This window comes from Myxocyprinus asiaticus, chromosome 30, assembly GCF_019703515.2.
Source record: "Myxocyprinus asiaticus isolate MX2 ecotype Aquarium Trade chromosome 30, UBuf_Myxa_2, whole genome shotgun sequence".
Taxonomy (NCBI): Eukaryota; Metazoa; Chordata; class Actinopteri; order Cypriniformes; family Catostomidae; genus Myxocyprinus; species Myxocyprinus asiaticus.
In genome coordinates, this window is record NC_059373.1 from 22,922,222 (window position 1) to 22,939,499 (window position 17,278).

The 17,278-nt window shown below is 37.8% G+C and overlaps 1 protein-coding gene across 1 annotated transcript in view; it reads right to left on the reverse strand.

Annotated features, from left to right (window-relative positions):
* Positions 1-774: 774 nt before the first annotated feature.
* Positions 775-17,278, reverse strand: part of LOC127420821 (neurexophilin-1-like) — a 52,992-nt gene continuing 36,488 nt past the window's right edge. Inside the window, exon 2 of the mRNA XM_051663373.1 lies at positions 775-2,799. Within this exon, the coding sequence (XP_051519333.1) occupies positions 2,035-2,799 (765 nt within the window). The 3' untranslated portion in view covers positions 775-2,034. The remainder of the gene's footprint in view (positions 2,800-17,278) is intronic.

Below are 17,278 nucleotides of genomic sequence, written 5' to 3' on the forward strand. Positions count from 1 at the left end.
GAAGCAGACCACTGATCCAGCAGAGTATCTGTGGCAGTCTGTGCTCCTGAAACCCTACACTATTGGACTGCAATCTTCATTTTTCTAGCACTGAGATTTAGTTGCAAATGCAGAATCTGTACACTTCAGTATACTTCCGAAAAACCTGTGCAGCTACTCCTAGTGAGAGATATACTGAAGCGTTCTTTGGGAAGGGATAGAAAAGATGATCACAGCACGGGGAGAATCTTTTTGTGAGTATACAATGTGTGTATAGCTTTACTTAAGTACTGGGTTTAAAATACATTTGGCTAATTGCTATTTTGGAAGGTGTGAGTAAGAAATTATAAGTGTAATGTATCATGCATTTTTTTTAATGTTTTTTTTTTTTTTCCTGAGGGTCATTTATAATGTTAGTCAAGGTTCATTATACAATCATAATTTTGTTTTTGTTTTTTATATTTACAGTATTATGGCCATGTAAGCGGTCTCTCCATATTACCTCACTGTGACTGGGTGGGCAAAGTTTCTGTATAAATGAAGGCAGTCATGTACTACAGTAATGATTTCATCAATGTGACATTGATGTGATTTCATCACGATATGACCCCTTTAACTGCATATCAATAAATGATAGACAGACAGACAGACAGACAGACAGACATTGTAAGCAAATTATGTAATAGGGAACTGAGTGATGTGCATTACTATATATTATTATTAACATTACAAGTGAAAAAAAAAAAAGGATTTTTATGGTAATAAAATAATTCACAATAACAATTATCACCTGATAAAACTTTCAGTATTTTATTCATTTGTACATCTCCATCCCCTTTGTTCCCCTGAAAGTAAACATGATCATACAGATGATAAGTACTTCTAATATATATTTTTGTCAGTTTTACAGCCCCTCTGTACAAGAGCATGGATTTCATGAGTTCACATCTACATCAGCAACATCAGATTCTTTGTCCAAGGAACCAAGAGCAAGCATTATATGTGGATGGGGTTTTTAGAGAGATATAGAGAGAGATTGCAGGGTTTGAATTTTAACAGACATTGAATGAAGGCATATACAGAAGCAGCTCCATCAGGATCAACTATGTACAATACAAACCATTCATACAAATTAGGCTCTAGGATATAGAATTCATTACATTACAGTGTTTTATAAGTGACATTGAGCAAGCCCTCAAGCCATTTCTGGATCTTATTATACTACAGGAGACAGTTTTGGGCTGAACAATCCAGAATGACTACAGTACAGCTTCTTTTTCATAGGTAGAAAACATGCCTGTAGTTAAGGCCTGCTTATAACCAGCAGAACAAAGTCACTCTCACCCCCTCATCTTTGGGTCTCCCTCAGGTCTCAGACAGGTGCCTTTGTCTGGGATGAATTACTCAGGAAAGCATGGGGACTCCTGGGCTCTTCAAAAGTTTGTAGGTGGAGGGAACATTGAAATTCTGATTGCAAATAACTCTCCTGCATCATTGCTTCTGAGGTGAACTACTGACTAAATGTAAAAATAAAAAAAAAATAATATCTACACTTGCGTGGCCTCTTGGCAATTCTAAGAAACACATCATTATTAATACAAAATAATAATAATACTACTAATAATAAACATGTATTCTGAGAAATCAAACACTTGCACTGAGACATTTCTAAAATAAAACTGAACATTACAGGACAAAATGTCAAAATCAGCTACAACCCACAATTGTTCACATGGCCATTTAAGCAACACTCCAGTGATTAAACTATAGCCTAAAAACATTAACAGATATAAACAATAAATTAAATTTAATTAATAATAACAATGACCGCCATAACTTAAATTATAACAAGAAAAGCAGTACATCATGCCCTCAGTTGAAAGTTTTGTGTTGTACTTGTGCAAATAGCCAAATTCTTTTCTTTTCAAGTTCGTTTGATTTGATCCAGGCCATGTAAGCATGGTAAGGACATTACAGGGAACATGTATTTGTTGTGGATGGGGAGAGAGAGATCCATCCTTTGCCTCTTGTCCTTCACATCATAAGATGCAACCATCAGCCAGATGGGAAATAGGGAGTATCGCTGTGGTAGTTATAATCTGGGCAGACTTTCTGCACTAGCTTGTAGTCGGTGCTGTAGAAGGATATGTAAATGCAAATGACTTTGAAGGGCTTTGAGCAGAGCCAGGACACGTGGCTCTGCGTCTGCTCCTGGTAACATGTCTTGGATGGATCGAAGTTGCAGAGCGTGTTCTTGGAGCCCCTCTCCACCTTCTCGTATTCGATGCGGCAGTTGAATGACTTGGAATCCTTGGCGTCAATGACCGACTGCTGGGCTGTCAAGTCAAACTCTACAATTTTTGTGGGTGGCACCAGGCTGACCGACACATTGCCCTGGCCCGTTGAGTTATGCCGGAAGTAGACGCTGAAGGTGCCGTTGCCGTGATCGACAATCTTTCCAGTGATCAGGAGATTGAGCTTGACCGTTTTGATATTGGAGTGGAAATCTCCCCAGCCAAACATTTTCTTGAACTTGCCGGTCTTGACCATCGGCCGCCGTTTGGCTCTCGGCCTGGAGTCCTGCAGGTCCGTAGTATTCCTCAGCCAGTCCCACAGGTCCTGCTCTGAGTAAGGCTCTGGAGTATCATAGTGCAGATCCAGCGCTGTTGCGTTCTCCTTACCATGCAGAGTCTGTGATAGAAGTCGACTGATGGACAAGTCCTTACTGCTTTCTGTCCATATGTGCTTTAGTGTCGACTTGGGGCTCCCTGATTTGAGCACTTCCGATTTCCCCGGGATTGAACCGTGGACACTTGAAACCTATGAGCAAGATGGAGAGGATGTTATTGAACAGGCTTAACCTTAAAGAGCTACAAAATACACATAATGCAAAACAAGTGAGCATTTCATTCTGTGCTGCATGACAGGAGAACTAATTAAGAGGATATTACTCCTTGATTCGGGAGATATTGACCCCTCAACCCCACACAATCATGTAGTCCCCCACTCAACAGGCAGATCAAATGGATTAGGATGGGAGAAAAAAAAGATAATCGATCGAGGCTGCAAGCTTCAATTTAGAATGGTGTTAGCTGACAGGAGCCATCTGGGAAATGGAACAGAGTGTGGCGAATGAGAAAAAGAATACAGCGATCAAACTCACAACACCATTGTCTTGCGTCTCCTCCCTGCACCTCCTCAACATTTTGTGCTAGAGGAGGGAATCTCCACCGGCTCTCCCTGATAATAGAAGTGACTATTCTTTGAGTAAAGAGCAGACTATTAACCAGCCAGTGCTCCTTGAACTGATGATTGATGAAGCACTGGGTTCTTTCCATTTAGCGTTGATGAGTGGAATTAGGTCCACACAGGGCCTGGCGGAGCTCCGTGTCATTGATTGCCTGATTTCTACTGTAAGACCTGACAGCAGATCCATCTTGTGTTGGTTTTTGCATCTCAAGGGCTACCCCTGAGATCGATAGATAGAAAATAAGGTCTCGCTACCAATCAGGCTGGCCCTTTGGACAGAATTGCCTCACAGCATGTAGGAGCGTAAGGGTGAAGCGGGGCCGCTTTACACAGCGTTGGGTGAGTCAGGCCTGATTTCAGATCAAAATCACTGAGGGTGCTTCTGAAAATAGTGGGGGTGCTCTGTATAAAGTGGAAATGTATCGTAATTACACATTTTTAATCAATTAAATCATGTTTAAATGCTACTAAAACAATGTAAATATATATATATTTTATGCGCTTCATTTTTTCCCCACATGATATGTCTCTGAAAATGACAGTAAAATGCTGTGCCTGCAGATTATATATATATATATATATATATATATATATATATATATTTACATTGTTTTAGTAGCATTTAAACATGATTTAATTGATTAAAAATGTGTAACATACTGATTTGCAAAATCATACACGTTTATAAGTTTTGATGCAGCATTTTGTGTGTTCACAATATGCAGGGATTTTTGTGTGTTTGCTGGGATTCAAGGAATGTTGCTTGCCAATTTACAGTATTAGACTTATACATTCAATTGAGCAGGGGTGTGCAATTATTTTGGTACAGGGGCCACAAGTATAACATGGAAGAGTGAAGATAAAAAGTTCTGCATAGTTGTATCTTTTAAGCCCAGAAGTAGTAATGCACTCATGCACTCAATGAATGATGCACAATTTTCTGAAGCGTATACTGATGGGAGCATTCTGCGATTGCTTGAAGTTTTTCTGCTACTTTTCTATCATGTGTTAGTAAAACTGAATAAAGGCTGAGTATAATTATTAATTGTTTATTTTACCATACTTTAATGCAATGATAATTTAATATTAATTTAACTTACTAATTTACACTACATCAGGAGTCTGGTTTAATTGTAAAATAAATATTCAGAAATGATAGATTCTAAAAGCTTGAAACTTGCTCCATGCCATGTCACGGCCACGCCTGAGCCTGCTCCATGCCATGTCATGGCCATATCTGAGCAGCTGGACCTGGAGATGGTTCCCGCCCTTGTACCCACTCTTAGTTCTCCTGATCAGGCAAGGGGAACTTTCAACCCTCCGACCCCACCTGGACCCTCCGAGCCCTGGACTCCGCCTTGGCCTGTCGGTCCCTCGACATCACCTCGGCTCTGCATTTCCTTGGCTCCACTGCGGTCCTTCAGCCTGTCGGCTTTGCCAGGGTCCCTCATCCCTCTGGCTCTTCCTTGGTCTGTCAGTCACCTGGCTCTGCCTTGGTCCTCAGCCCCACCGGCTCCGCCTCAGTCTTCCGATCCCTCAGCTCCGCATTGCTCCTCCGAGCCTCCAGCTCCGCCTTGGTCCTCCCTGCCTCCGGCTCCACCCTGGCCCTTTGAGTCTTCGGCTACTCTCTGAGTACCAAGTTCCCTGGTGTCGCCCTTCAGGTCTCTCACGGTTCTGCCTTCCACGGCTCCACCCCTCGAGCCTCTCAGGGCCCCACCTTCCATTGACTCTGCCCTGGTCTCATGCCCCACACCCTGTCTCGCCAGGCCACATCCCACGCCATGCCATTCAAAGCCATGCTTCAAGACCCCCAGCTCCCTACAGAACTTTGGGTTGATTCATGTTTTATATGTTTGTTCATGTGGGGGGATGTGTCATGTGTATTTTGTTGATTCATGTTTTTCATGTCTTTTTATTTTGAAAAGTTTAGTTTCTGTTTCTTGTCATGTGTTCCTGGTCATGTGATGTACTGTTTTCCCTCCATGTTCATGTGTCTTGTTTTCATTGGTTCATTGTTAGATTATCTTGTTTAGAGTTCTGTTTGTTCATTGGTTTATGTTCTCCCATGTTCAAGTATATAAGCCCTCATGTTTTCCATCATTTGTCAGGTATTGTGTTTGGTAACGTTTTCATGTTAAGTCAAGTTTATGTCAAGTTTAAGTCAAGTCAAGTTCATGTTTATGTTTCATTCATGTTTATAGTTATCGTTTATTGGATTTCACTTTTGTAAATAAATTGCACTTGGGTTCTTCGTTTCATTGTTATCATTTTCGTCATTGCCAGCAGCCACTCGTTATGTGTACGTGCTTTTATAAAATTATAAGCTCACATTTCTGCCTTTAAACCCTCCAAAAATGGGCCACATTGCCTCTCTGAAACCTAGATTTTAATTATTTTTTTTTAAATAAAAGGAGGGGCGTGTCGAAATGTATTTTTGTGGTAATCAAAATTTTCACATATGCTGTTGGCTGAGCTTAACTTGTATTGGACCTGGAATATTCCTTTAACACATTTATCTAATATTATACTGTTTTGATGTTATAACAGTTTCCTCATGAGATTTATAAAGACTAGTCAGAACCTTGAGTTCTTGGGTGAGTAACTTTGTTAGTTTTATTTGTGGATTTGCATTGAGTGCAATATCTGCATTCACTGTTTTGGTGAAATTTTAGAAATATATGATTTCTGTGCAATGAGTACAGAGCACTGTTGCAGAAACCTCTCTATCTGGTGTCTATATAGACTATTTTGTTTTCTTCTTTAAAAAGGACTAAATGTGTTAATATGTTAAATACAAAAAAGGCTGAGATTAGTCACGATTATTTATTTAAATCAACTTACAGACCTAATAATAATAATAATAAAAGAATAAAATAAAAATACAAAGTCCCAATGACAAGCACAGAGCAGATTCTTAAAGTGGAACATACTGCACACCATTACCTGACGACAAGCTCCCACACTCCATATTGATGAAGAGCCTTTGGGGAGAGAGTTTAAATATGTTTCAGAGGAAACTAAGGCAGATCAATTACTCTTCCTCATGTACGGAGTAAGAGGCCGGTCAGGCCTTGCCCCATACTGAAAGAGAGTAATATATGTTTTGCGCTCTGGGAACATGATTAAAGACAGAGTTATTATTTATGACTGGCTAATTACTGAGGGGGCAATACAAACATTCCAAGGCTGAGCAAGTTTTAAGGATCTATGCAACACACTCTCACAACGAAATCGTCAGGATTCATACAACTTTTCTCAATTTGGCTAATTTGTATGATATCGTGCGACTGCACTCGTTTGAATTCCTATGACTTTCACTACAGCCAATGATGACAATTACTTATTTCTGTCACACATAACAGCTTCCTATTATGTTTACATACTCTACTGATTGGTTAAATTTAGATAAGGGGTTTGGGTTAGGGCATAATATTAATAAGTATGTCCTTTACGCCTCATGCGTGGAACTCGCGCTTCTGCATTAGACATCCGGGAATTTTCACGTGATGAAGTCGTATGAGTTTATGCGAACAACATCGTGCGAGACCATACGAAATAGCCAACTCATAAATTATGTACAACTTTTCATGAGATCGGGTTGGTTCTATTTGTGCAAAGTTCACTGCAGCTTGACCGAATGGAAGGGTACTCGCTTTGATAAATGGATCTAAATAGTGTGGTTATCTGATCTTGTTTTAACAAAATGTTGAGGGAAAATCTTGCATTCACGTTTATGTATTCATTAGCCAATGGGTTGCAGTTTTAAAGAATTTAAGCACTGACAACTGCACAGAAAAGCTTTTTTTGATAATAAACCTGGTAACCAATGTTAATGTTGACCTCCTGGGCCTGTATTACACAAACATACTCTAGAATCCGATTTTATCTCTTCAGTGATTATGGCAAATTCTAATAGGATCTCATCTAGAAATGTAACATCTTAAATGCTGAAACATACTCTACACAAGTATGGAACGCAGACGTTTCTAGCTACGCAGCAAGCTCGATTTTCTGTGTTGTTGTATTCCAACGCAATGCAAGTATGTGTTGCATTCTCAACACTGCAACAAGGGGAGCTATGATGAATAATATTGTGTACAGTCACCTTCTATGGTGAGTTTTCTCTTTCAAGTCAGCTACTATCATGACTGAGCAACAGTTTGAAGAGAATTTTAAAATCAATATATTTATAGCTACTTACCTAATAATTATAACACATTCAGTTTAATGGCATTGGCAATGCATTGGCAATTGGCCAAGCACTTGTTTCTGCATGTATGTATATTTGAGTAAAACATGTTTCTGGCATAAGACTTAGGCTATGTCCAAAGTCCACACTAATTCTCTTTTTCTTTTTTTTTTTTTTTACTTAAAATCTCTGTTTTCGGTTTCCTAAAGTCATTGTTTTCCAAAGTATGTAGTAATAGAGAGCATTGTCAAATGTTCCTTTTTTCAGTGCAGGTAAAATAACATGTGAAAATAGCTTGGTCTTCAACCAAAAATGTATATTAGTGTGGTCGTGGCCTTAAGATAGAAGGTTTTTGTAATACAGCCCTGATATTTAAATACACCATAAAAGTACACATCTAGTGTGAGAGCATTGTGATTTTGAATGTTATGTTGTGATAGTTAGGGTATTAATGAGCATTAATAAATCAAAAAGGTTGACTGATTTGCAGCTCTGTCATTTAAAAAAAAAAATATCCGAAGTTAAAATCCCATGATCATCAAATTATGTTAGACTAGGCTTTGAGCATGCACAATTACTTTGGATACTATAACAAATATCAGAAACAGGATAAGGTGTCTTGCTCTAGGGCTTCTATTTTTAAAACAAACTGCACTCAAAATACAATCATAATGTTAAAATACTGTATTTTAAAATCTAGTCCACTTTCCCACAACACTACATGCAGCTTTAAAGTTTAAGTTCTTCTTGATATTGAGCCAAGAGATCTCTGACAAAACAAACAAACAAACAAACAAAAGAAAAAATAAAGAAAAAGACAAAACTTCCTTGGATTTCTGCTCTTACATGCATATACATGGGAGTAAATGGAGCATGAAGTCTAGTGTGACTGCACCTTTACTCTGTGCCTACGGCTAGTCTTTCCACCTTTGGCAACCTTAAAAATATTACTCATGGACAGCACCAGCAGCAAAACACTGGCCTGGAGTCAGTTCTCCTGGGCATAGAGCTTGCAAACATAGTGGATGTCTGAACGTACGTCTTGGTCTGTCCAGTCTGTCTTGCCTGTCATGGGCTTGGATCCAGACCGGCTGCTGGAGCTTTATGGAGCCAGCTGCAGTGCTCACCTGAGGCAACAGTGCATCTGGTAAACACATTCGGGTGGGAGTCACAGCCAAGCCCTTCCCACCTCACCCGCTGACAGCCGGCCAGCCAGGCGCAAACAGCTGGGCTCCCCCAGGCACTGCACTGCATCAGGTCAGCAAGAGCAGAATGTGTACATGAGTGTGTGTGTGCATGGTGTGATTCTTAATGAGTCTGTCTACTTTTTAAACATCAAGGCTGACTTGGAATCAGACCATATTGGTCACGTTCTTAAAGAGATAGTTCACCCAAAATTGAAAGTTCTGTGCCATTTTACCCTCATGTTGTTCCAAACCTGTTTGACTTTCTTCTTCCATGGAACACACAAGGGAAATGTTAGGCAAAATGATGGCCTCGGTCACCAAAACTGGAAAGGAGATACAATGAAAGTAAATGGTGCCTGTGACTAACATGCTGTCTAACATCTCCTGTTGAGTTCCACTGAAAATATAAATAAATAATAATTATGTATTGAATGTTCAAAATAGAAATGAAAAAAATAGTAAAAATACTTATATAACAGCAACATCATATCCATTAGTCTTCACATTGAATACTTGCAGTATATTGTGATTTAGATTAGTCATGTGAGTGACATACAAGTTAATTTTGAATAATTTTAAATCTTTAATTTTCTGAATTCTAGCAATCATTGTACTGACTGGTGTGCCAAATTATCACTGAAAATGACACACCGCAAAATGGAGAATGAAAAATGTTGTGAGAAGTTCAATGCCGCTGATGGAATTTAACCTTGAAATACATGACCTATGACTGCCATGCAGTCCTTACTAACAGCACAAATTAGACGGTGCTTGAATTAAACCCGAGCTAGACTTTGGTGGTAATTAATGATAGCTGATTAAATGGAATCCTTACACAGACTAATTCTGAAAATGCAATTATGTTATTGCCACACATTTGTGTTACCATTTGAGTGTTCATTTGCACTAATTAAGGTATTAATATGCATCAATAAGTCAACTACAATGTTAGCTAGCATTTTAATGACACATTGATTACCCTGCCAGGGCTGTTTACATAGTAACACATTATAACATAGTTGTTTCAAGCTATTTTAGCAGGTGTTCAGGTCTTTAAAACTGGCCTTGAGGTATTCATCTCATTGTAGAAAAAAAAAAAAACATTTAGACTAGGCTTTTTAAAATCATAGCTATGGCTTCAGGGGGTTTCCTCTGAAATGAGAAATCTCTGAGAATTGTACAGTATGTTTTCAGAGTGGTAAGGAAGGAAGGTCAGCGGTATTGAACTGTCACGACATTTCTGTATTCTCAATTTTGCAGTGTGTAATTTTAAATTATAATCTGGCACAACAATCTCTACCCGAGGACTGTTTAGAATTTAGAAAAGTAAAAGATATTTGGCAAATTATGCATGGAAGGATGGATGGAAGGAAGGAAAGAAGGAAGGAAAGAATGAAAGAAATAAAAGAAATCCAATGTGATAGACTGACATATCTGCCAGGCCATAGTCAGTACCTTAGATATTTTTACTGATTGGCCTATTGTGAGAATCTTGGCTGAATATTGAAATGAATAAACCTTTGTTTCATTCCAAAATCTACCATAACAAACATTTTGTTTTCAATAATTTAAGAGATTAAAGTGATAATTTAAGTTAATTTCTACGAATTTGTATGTATTTCATTTGCTATGAATGACTTGTGTAATATCATATACTGTATATATTAGTTTATACAATATACAGAACATTTCAGCATTATATCAACCCTGCTCTTTAGATATTAATATCAGCACTGGCTGTTGAAAAACCCATTTTGGATGACTAGTCTCCAATCATATCTTATTGTCACATGTGTTTGGATTTTTGTTCTTTTTCCATGTTTTGATTGATGTATTTTATTTTGTAATGTCTTTCGTTTTGAAGTTCCTGGTCCCATGTTATGTCTTGATTCTTGTTATGCTTCTTGTTATGCCTTGCTTCTTCAATGAACGACAGCAAAAGCTATTTTTTTCCTGCTGTACAGTGAATAACATAAGTAAATAAACCTGCATCACTTACACAACATACAGTATTGTTTATTTATAATGCATGGTATCTAAACATTTATTAATTAATTTCCGTAAAGGGGTCATGAATTGGGAAAAAAAAATAATAATTCCTTGATATTTACACATATAAGAGATAACTGTATTATAAAAAACATACTGCAAATTTCAGAACTCAAAACATCCTTCCCAGTCTAAAAAGAGCATTTATTGTTCCCACTATATTGAAACATCTCATTTTGAAAGCTGAGCACCAAAGGGGACTCATCTGGACTATTTATACGTTTTTTTGAGCATATAAAATGCATTACACAGGCGTCTTTGACTGTTGTAATGTTTATTGTGCTGCTTTTAAAAGACGCAGTGTCAGTTACAACTCAGAAAAGGAGACTCCGTTCAGCTTCGTTCAGCTGATCTGTGTCTTGCTGTTCTTGCTCCCATCTACGCTATTTTTAATTATTGGTGTATGTAAACAAGCACTAGCTGGACATTTTTGACCGTTTGGATGCGTTTCTGTCGATCTGCGCCTCAGTGCACCTACTGTATGTGTGCACGTTTCGGATGTTTCGTTTCAATGAACCGGTTAAAAAAACCGATTCACCAGTTCTTTTATGTCATCACGTAATGATGTCACTGTACATAATGCTAATACCTTGGCGTCGTAGATTACACACTCAAACACATTCAATAAAGCCATATGTAAGCGCATATTGCTGATTATTACATTTTATTTAATTGTTATAATAATAAGGGTGTTTATTGTCATCAGTGTTTAATTCAGTGATCTTATATCCTACATTAAAGTTTTGCAACTAAAGCACTCAATACTGACACTGATATACAAATGCGGATGTTCTAGGTGTCTAAAGCTTGTAAAGTGGTTAAACTAGTCTTAATCAACTCACCCTTTTTACAGAAACCTTGATCCAGGTCATAACTTCAAATACATTCTGCATGCACACCATTCAATAGTAAAATTCATTTACATCTCTCAACTGAAACTTTTCACCCCCTCATTCAAGTCCTCGGTTCAAGCATGCTCATCAGCAGCTCACCGATCAGCAGTTCTCAGTATTATGTCCGAAGGAAACATACTGTACATTCCTCCCCTTAATTACACGCATGCTCATGCTCAATATCAGCAGCTCATCAGTTCTCAGTATGCCGGACACCTCCAAAAGAGGTGATTCTCAGTTCAGTGTACTGTTGTCTCGAGAACTGTTATGAGCGACTCATTGAACTGTTGCAACCGGAGCGTTCAGTCCAATTTGTGAACTAGTTAGAGTGGTTTATTGCAAAGAAGAGTTAGGAAAAATAGGTATCACCAGTTCTAGGATCATATTACTCCCAGTTATCGGCTCATTTCGAGTTAGAGTGTCAAGCACATCCGAGAAACAGGTTAAGACAGAGTAACTTGCGGATCAGTGTTGAGATGCGAACTGTTTCAAACAGTTCAGTCCGATTTGGTGAACTGGTTCAACTCGTTCACTAAAAAGAACCGCTTCAAGAGAACGATTAGTTCACGAACTGGACATCACTAGTTTTAGACAGAGAGCCAGAGACAAGGTGGAAAATGATAATTTATTACTAAACTATGACAGTATTGTTGCAAAAAACTTTACTGACATTATCAGTGGACCTCAGGGGAAGATAATAAAATTAGAAAAAATAGCATTTCATGACCCCTTTAAAAACAAACCATGAAGGGTGAGTCATAAGTTGTCTGTCATATACAACAAATTAATATTATTGAAATAAAGTACAGAAGTTGAAATAATTTAGCAAAATCATTGCTTCCCATCTTCTTTCATGCTGACACTCCCCTTCCGAAATCCCAACTCGGAAACTCAGGTATCATCTAGAGTTCCAACTTACCCACTTGTTAATACGACTTCGTTTGATCATTCATGTGCTTGGAACTTGTAATTACGATATTTATGACTCCACTTGAAGGGCACATATGCCCTCTTGTTCTCCTTTTCTTTTGCCGTGTATTCGTTGCGTAATATTGTTTTTTTAATATTTATTTTTATTTTTATTTGTTTTATCATAGTCACGGTTTTTGTCAAGTCAGGTTCTGTTTATCAAGTCTTTTGTTTATTTCATGTATTTGTTATTTCATTACATTTTATGATTTTGGATTAAATCAATTGGACTTCCTTCACTTCATGTCTTCGAGTCTTGTCTTCTGGAACGTTACACTTGTGTTACTCTTTGTATATTTTGAAATGCCTTCCAAGTATAATATGGACAGTATAGTTAGTACAAACAAAAATCCCTTATTGTTACACCAGACTTATATCTATACAGATGCGGGGTTACAATTTCTGAGGCCCCAAGCAACTTTCCAACCGGGGCCCCCCTTTCACCTTCCAAAGAGAATGGAGCAATATGGTTCCAAAATGTATGTCTCGATATTTTTCAGCCTGTTGACGATTTTATATATATATATATATATATATATACCTGTATATACACACACACACATCGACAATTGTTTATTTGCTCAGAAATGACATAACTTTAAATGGCTTCAAATGTTTGGAATTGAGCATACGGTTGAACCTGCAGATCTTTACCTTCCCAATGCATGTGAACCACTACGAGACTGAACGTGAACACAGAACAATGCGTCACCCATTTACTCTGGGGTGCAGTCGCAGCTTTTTGTGATTTAGTAATAACATATTGCTATTTTGATGCTATTTTAATTAATTGTGCAGCCCTGAAAGATCGTGAAATTAGTCTAATGACATGCTGTTTAGGCAACATAGTGGCCAAATAAAAATATATACCTATTGAACATTTTACCATCACCGCACACGCACCCTCTGCACATTCCCCTACGTCCGGGGCCCCACGCAATTGCATGGTTTGTATGGTGGTTAACACAGCTACTGCACCTACTGGGAGAGTAAGTTGCCTTGCTGTGTAAGGTAACTTTTTAAATGTGGTATTTTTTATAGAGCTGATATACAAAATAGCAGGTGTTAGGACTAAAGGCCAGCTGATAATCTTAATGTAAGAGAATGAGGGAACAGAACCCTGTCAACTGTGACCCCGAGCACACATTTTACCACTTCCTTTTATACTACAAAAATACACTGCACACAAAGTGAGAAGGGAATTGCAGAAAAGCTAATAAAGGATCATAACATTCGTCAGAGATAAACGTTCCAAAAAAAAAACAAACAAAACAAAACAAAAAAAAACAGCCCTTATCAATAAAAAGTCTAGGCCAAAACCTACACCATGCAAAACAACATGCTATAAAACGATCAGTGGATCATTCCGGTTCCTCACTTTTTCTACCTCCCAAACAACATTTACAGGCTGGGAGATAAGATGTGCATATCTGCTTACTCCTCAGCAATTCACTTCTATACAAAACCTAGATGCTTAAACAAGGTACTCCATGCTGTGCCCCGGCTCGTGATAAATTACAAGGAAAGGCAAAAATTAAGATGGATTTCAACTAAATCCACTTCCGCTAACAAAGCACTCATAGGCTCTAGCAACCCTCCTTCCCCAATGCCTGCTGTGTGCATTTGGGTTGTAGGAGTGCAAGGTATTGCACAGGCCCATTAGCAACATAATTAAGCACCATGCTTTAGGATAGGCTGCTAGGGCGGAGACACGAGAGGCCTGCTGGAAGACTTGGACAGCTGCTAAGCAGCACTGGAATATCAGGCTGTGACCATGCACTAGAACCGCCTAATGGTGTCATAAGGCTGTTAGATGCACCATTAAAGCAGGCTGTCATGCTCGTAGTGTATATTAGCATGTGTGTGTTTGTAGCAATGACTGTGGACTCCCCTGACGCACTGTCAAGTCTGTATTGTAACAGAAATGTAACAGTGGACCATACAGTAATTGTCCAATACTTCAGAGACAGTGAGATGAGAATTCTTGTAGCGTTTTCAGCATTATCTAATTGTGAAACACCCAAATGAAAATGTTAAAACAGTGTTTCAGCATGCTCCTTTCTAACACATTTAACAGCATGCATAATAATTACAGTTTCACATGATGACATACAAGCTCTAACAAAGCTTTTTGAAAATTGAAATCCATGTTGAAAAAAATAAAAAATAAAAAAATAAAAAAAAGATACAGCTACAACCAGCCTAAGATTGCTGGCTGGTCTTAGCTTGTCTTCCAGCCTGGTCAGGTTGGTCAGTTGGCTGGTTTAAAAAACAAAACAAAAAACAAGCTAAACTAGCTTGGTGAGGCTGGGAAATAAGCTTAAATCAGCTCAGACTGGTTTTAGATGTTATTTTTTATTTTAAAGAAAGCATATTATGGAAAACAGGATTATAGTGTACTATTTAGTAGAGGTAGGCCGATGTATTGGTTTTTACCGATTGTGTGCCGATTTTTTATTTTTTATTTCCTATCGTTATCAGCAAAAAATCTATGCCGATAGTTGCCGATATATATTTTATTACTATGTTTTCCTTTGTGGCCAATTCTGGCTGATTCTACAGTATAAGAGTGGCCTCTAGAGGTGAAATAAAAACAACCGCGTTGGGATTTGCTGTATCTAAATCTTTCATCATTGACAATATTCATCCATATAAATCCATAAAGCATATTTTTCAATTATAATTGCAATGGAGCAAAGCCTCCGTCATATCAAAATAAGAGTCCCTTGTGTGTTTTGGGTTTGTTTATGGTTAAAGTCTGCATTATGCACCAAAATCTTTTTTATTATGGATTCCCCCCCCCCCCCCCCTTTCTGGCTATTATTGGAATTTTGGTTAAACAATAAACTGCATGTGGGATTTTATTTATTTTGGACTCTTGTAGCATCTGTGTCTGTTCCAGTCATAGTAAGAAAAGACTAAGATTTTTTTTTTTTTTTACATTGTATAAATCAATTTTAAAAACTATCAACTGATTAATGGGTTCTATTTAGACATACTCAAGTATTAAAAAAATAAGTGTGTAATTTCTGTGCCACTAACATAACCAAACAGAATTACAAAAATAACAACTGTTTTCAAACAGGTTGCCTGTCTGCCATTGGTCGTAAAAACAAATAGTGCTGCCCCAATCTCATACCATTGGTTGAGCCAATGCTGTTTTTTTCCCCAAACAACGTAATGCTGAAAGTGCCACAGAGTCACAGATTTTACACTGTTTGAGGAATTCAACCTACAAATGGCTTACTTGAATTTGTCTCTGCATACAGTATAAAGTTGTATAGGAGAAAGTATTTTACAGTTGATAAAACTACACACTACATCTTTAACAATGCAAAACTCCCTCCCCACTCCAGCCAGACCATTTATTATTAACCCTTAAATAAATACATGTAGGCATAAACAGACATACAACTTGCAGAATTTCAGTAGTACAACCAAATGGCAAAAGTCATATCATACTGTTCATGTTTAGTACTTGCTATAGTTTACTTTCATGTTGCTTCATCAGATAGCATGTATAATATGTGTACACGCATATGGGATACTGATAATTCAGCATTCGTTTTGCAGAAAGTCCACATTGTTTAGAAGTCATGTGTACTCATTTGTCCTGTTATAAACAAATAAACAGATATCCTGTGATAGTAAACTTACATGGATATGAAATAATAATCCTAAAAATATGCTTTATGAAAGTGAAAATACTGTAGATTTTGTCACCATTACAGTATATATATCTCTGAAGTAATAAAAAAGTAATGAACCAGTAATGAAGCAATTAGAAATATATAAAGTGTTTACAGTATACAGTATATAGTATGTACTGTGTGTATATATATATATATATATACACACACACACACACACACACACACACACATACTGGCGGCCAAAAGTTTGGAATAATGCACAGATTTTGCTCTCATGTAAAGAAATTGTTACTTTTATTCACCAAAGTGGCATTCAACTGATCACAATGTATAGTCAGGACATTAATAACGTGAAAAATTACTATTACAATTTGAAAATAATTAAACTACTTCAAAGAGTTCTTATCAATAAACCCTCCATGTGCAGCAATGACAGCTTTGCAGATCCTTGGCATTCTAGCTGTCAGTTTGTCCAGATACTCAGGTGACATTTCACCCCACACTTCCTGTAGCACTTGCCATAGACTTGTCTTATCGGGCACTTCTCACGCACCTTACAGTCTAGCTGATCCCACAAAAGCTACATGGGGTTAAGATCCATAGCACTCTTTTCCAATTATCTGTTGTCCAATGTCTGTGTTTCTTTGCCCACTCTAACATTTTCTTTTGTTTTTCTGTTTCAAAAGGGACAATTCTTCCCATCTGGCCTTCCACATCTCTTTCTGTCCTTGTTAGAGCCAGTTTTCCTTTATCTTTGAAGACTGTAGTGTACACCTTTGTATGAAATCTTCAGTTTTTTGGCAATTTCAAGCATTGTGTAGCCTTCATTCCTCAAAACAATGATTGACTGATGGGTTTCTAGAGAAAGCTGTTTCTTTTTTGCCATTTTTGACCTAATATTGACCTTAAGACATGCCAGTCTATTGCATACTGTGGCAACTCAAAAACACAAAGACAATTTTAAGCTTCATTTAATGAACCAAATAGCTTTCAACTGTGTTTGATATAATGGCAAGTGATTTTCTAGTACCAAATTAGCAATTTAGCATGATTACTCAAGGATAAGGTGTTGGAGTGATGGCTGCTGGAAATGGGGCCTGTCTACATTTG